General features: G+C 40.0%; 1 protein-coding gene across 1 annotated transcript; it reads left to right on the top strand.

Moving 5' to 3' along the window:
* Positions 1-580: 580 nt before the first annotated feature.
* Positions 581-2,489, top strand: LOC110688539. The gene is made up of 5 exons (XM_021865310.1): positions 581-827; positions 1,011-1,183; positions 1,265-1,408; positions 1,513-2,382; positions 2,466-2,489. The coding sequence occupies exons 1-5, from the start codon at positions 581-583 to the stop codon at positions 2,487-2,489; spliced, it is 1,458 nt and encodes a 485-aa protein (XP_021721002.1).

The following is a 2,489-nucleotide window of genomic DNA, read 5'->3' as shown; positions in this document are numbered from 1 at the left end:
GGGGCGCGCCTCCTAAACTTTACAGATTTTCCAGAAACTCAGCGCAATTTTGTCGCGCTTTTGGAGCGGTCCGCGCTTGTCTTTCACAAGCGCGCTAACAAGTGGAGCGATCTCTCCACTACAACACTCTAAATTATCCAACAATAGGATGACAGCAAAGTGAATGCAGACAGTGTGCAACAAGAAGATGTGGCCATTGGTGATGTGCAGGAGGTTGAGTATGATTCTGAGGAGCTGAGAAGTTTACATGGATCTGATGATGAGGTAAATCCATGCCCAACCTTCAACCTGAGGTAGATTTTAAGAGCAAAATTAACTTTTCAATTGGTTTGAAATTTCCAAATGTTTATGCAGTTAGAAATGCAATTAGGAATCACAGCATTGAGAATACTTATGATTATTATTTGTTGCATAACAGTAGCAATAGAGTGACTACATATTGTAGGAATTGGTGTAAATGTCCTTAGGATAAAAAAAACATGGGAAATTAAAAGAGTGTAACTGTGGTGATGAAAATAAGTGCAATTTTAGGATATATTTTAGACAGTTAAAAGGTGAATCCACTCTTCAATTGAAGACCATGAACCTGAAACATAGTTGTGGGTTTTTTCATTCTAATTCAAAAGTGAACTCAGAGTGGCTTTCAATGAAGTATCTGGATGATTGGAGGTCAGATCCTAGTTGGAAGTTGGCAAGATTTAAGGATAGGGTGTACAAAGATTTGGGCATACATATCAGTTATTACAAGGCTTGGTATGCTAGGGCTAGAGCAAAACTGATACTGTATGGAGATGCATCAGAAGAGTATGCAAGGATTTTGACTATGGGTATGCAATTCAAAAATACAACCCTGGTTCTAGTGCCATAGTTGTGATTGATGGCATTGGCAGACCTCCCCCTTTTTTTTCAAAGAATGTATGTTTTCTTGGAGGCTTGCAAAGTGGGGTTTAAAAGGGGTTGTAGGCCATTGCTAGGTGTTGATGGCTGTCACCTTAAGGGTGCTTTTCCAGGCCAGATCATGATTGCAGTCAGTAAGGATGGAAATAATAATATATTCCCAGTTGCATGGGCTATTGTGGAGGTTGAAAACAAGGACATCTGGACTTTGTTTTTAGATTTGCTGTTGAAGGACACAAGCTTTGAACAAGGCCATGGACTAACACTAATGTCAGACAGGCAAAAGGTAAGTTTACTGATGTTAATTGGTATTTGGTTTATTATAACATTTAATGTATCTTTGACATGTGAATGCAAATACATACAGGACCTGATTGAAGCTATTGCAGTGGTGGCTTCAAAAGCAGAAGTCAGGTTTTGTGCCAGACACATTTGGGCTAATTTTAAGCTCAGATTCCATGGTGATACTTTCAAGGAGCTGTTTTGGAAGGCAACAAGGTCTACAAATAAGGTACTGGTTTGATGTTGAGCTTTTCCTAGAATTGGCTATGTCCCTATACAGTATTGTGTTTATGTGATGATGATATTGTTTACCTTTGTACTTGTTTGGATTAGGCTGATTTTGATGCTCAACTAGAAAGCATAAGGCTCTTAGATGAGGAGGCATTCAACTACCTAGATGCTATCCTACCACAGCATTGGGCAAGGCATGCTTTCAGCACTTTCTCTAAGTCAAACATGCTGCTGAATAACCTCTGTGAGACCTTTAATGTTGTGATCAGAGATGCTAGAGATAAGCCTATCATAACATGCCTTGAATGGATCAGAAGGTATGTTATGAGAAGGAACACAGAAAAGTGGGAGGCAGTTCAAGCTCAGGAGGGGAGGTTTATGCCTTATGTGCATAAGGTGTTCAAATGGATTGCATCATATGCAGCAAAGTGTACTGTTGTGCCATCTAGGTTTGATGTGTGGGAGGTGGATTATGACTGTGACAGGTTTGTAGTCAACCTAAATGATAATGCATGTACATGCTTTCACTGGGAGTTGACTGGTATTCCATGTCCTCATGCATGGGCATGTATTGTGAAAAAAAGACTCAAGCCTGAAGATTATGTCCATGAATGCTACACAAAGCAAACATACTTGGAAGCTTATACCCCAACAATCAAACCCATGCCAGGAATGAAGCAATGGGAAACATCCAACATGGCTCAACCATTGCCACCTTTAATCAAGAAGATGCCAGGGAGACCCTCCTTGAAAAAGAGAAGGAAGGAGCTAGGAGAGGGAGAAGAGTCAAGGTTCATAAAGAGGCCAAAAAGACAGAACAAATGCTCAAACTGTGGAGTTGCTCGCCATTACAAAAACAAATGCAAAAATCCTCCTGCCCCTCCTTCATTAGACAAGGGTGGAAGGCCCTTTTCAAAAAATGCTTGGACTGTCTCGAGAAGGAAGAAAAAAATGGAAAGGGTTATGAGACAGGTATGAGTACTTTTGCTATAATTGATTATCATAGTTGTTTTTTGTTATTAATTTCTTGTTTATGTACTCTTTTGTTGATGCAGGATGTACCAGCTGTAGGGACTTGA

This window comes from Chenopodium quinoa, unplaced genomic scaffold, assembly GCF_001683475.1.
Source record: "Chenopodium quinoa cultivar QQ74 unplaced genomic scaffold, ASM168347v1, whole genome shotgun sequence".
Taxonomy (NCBI): domain Eukaryota; kingdom Viridiplantae; phylum Streptophyta; class Magnoliopsida; order Caryophyllales; family Amaranthaceae; genus Chenopodium; species Chenopodium quinoa.
Note: the sequence above shows the minus strand (reverse complement) of the source record. Positions and strands in the feature narration are given on the sequence as shown.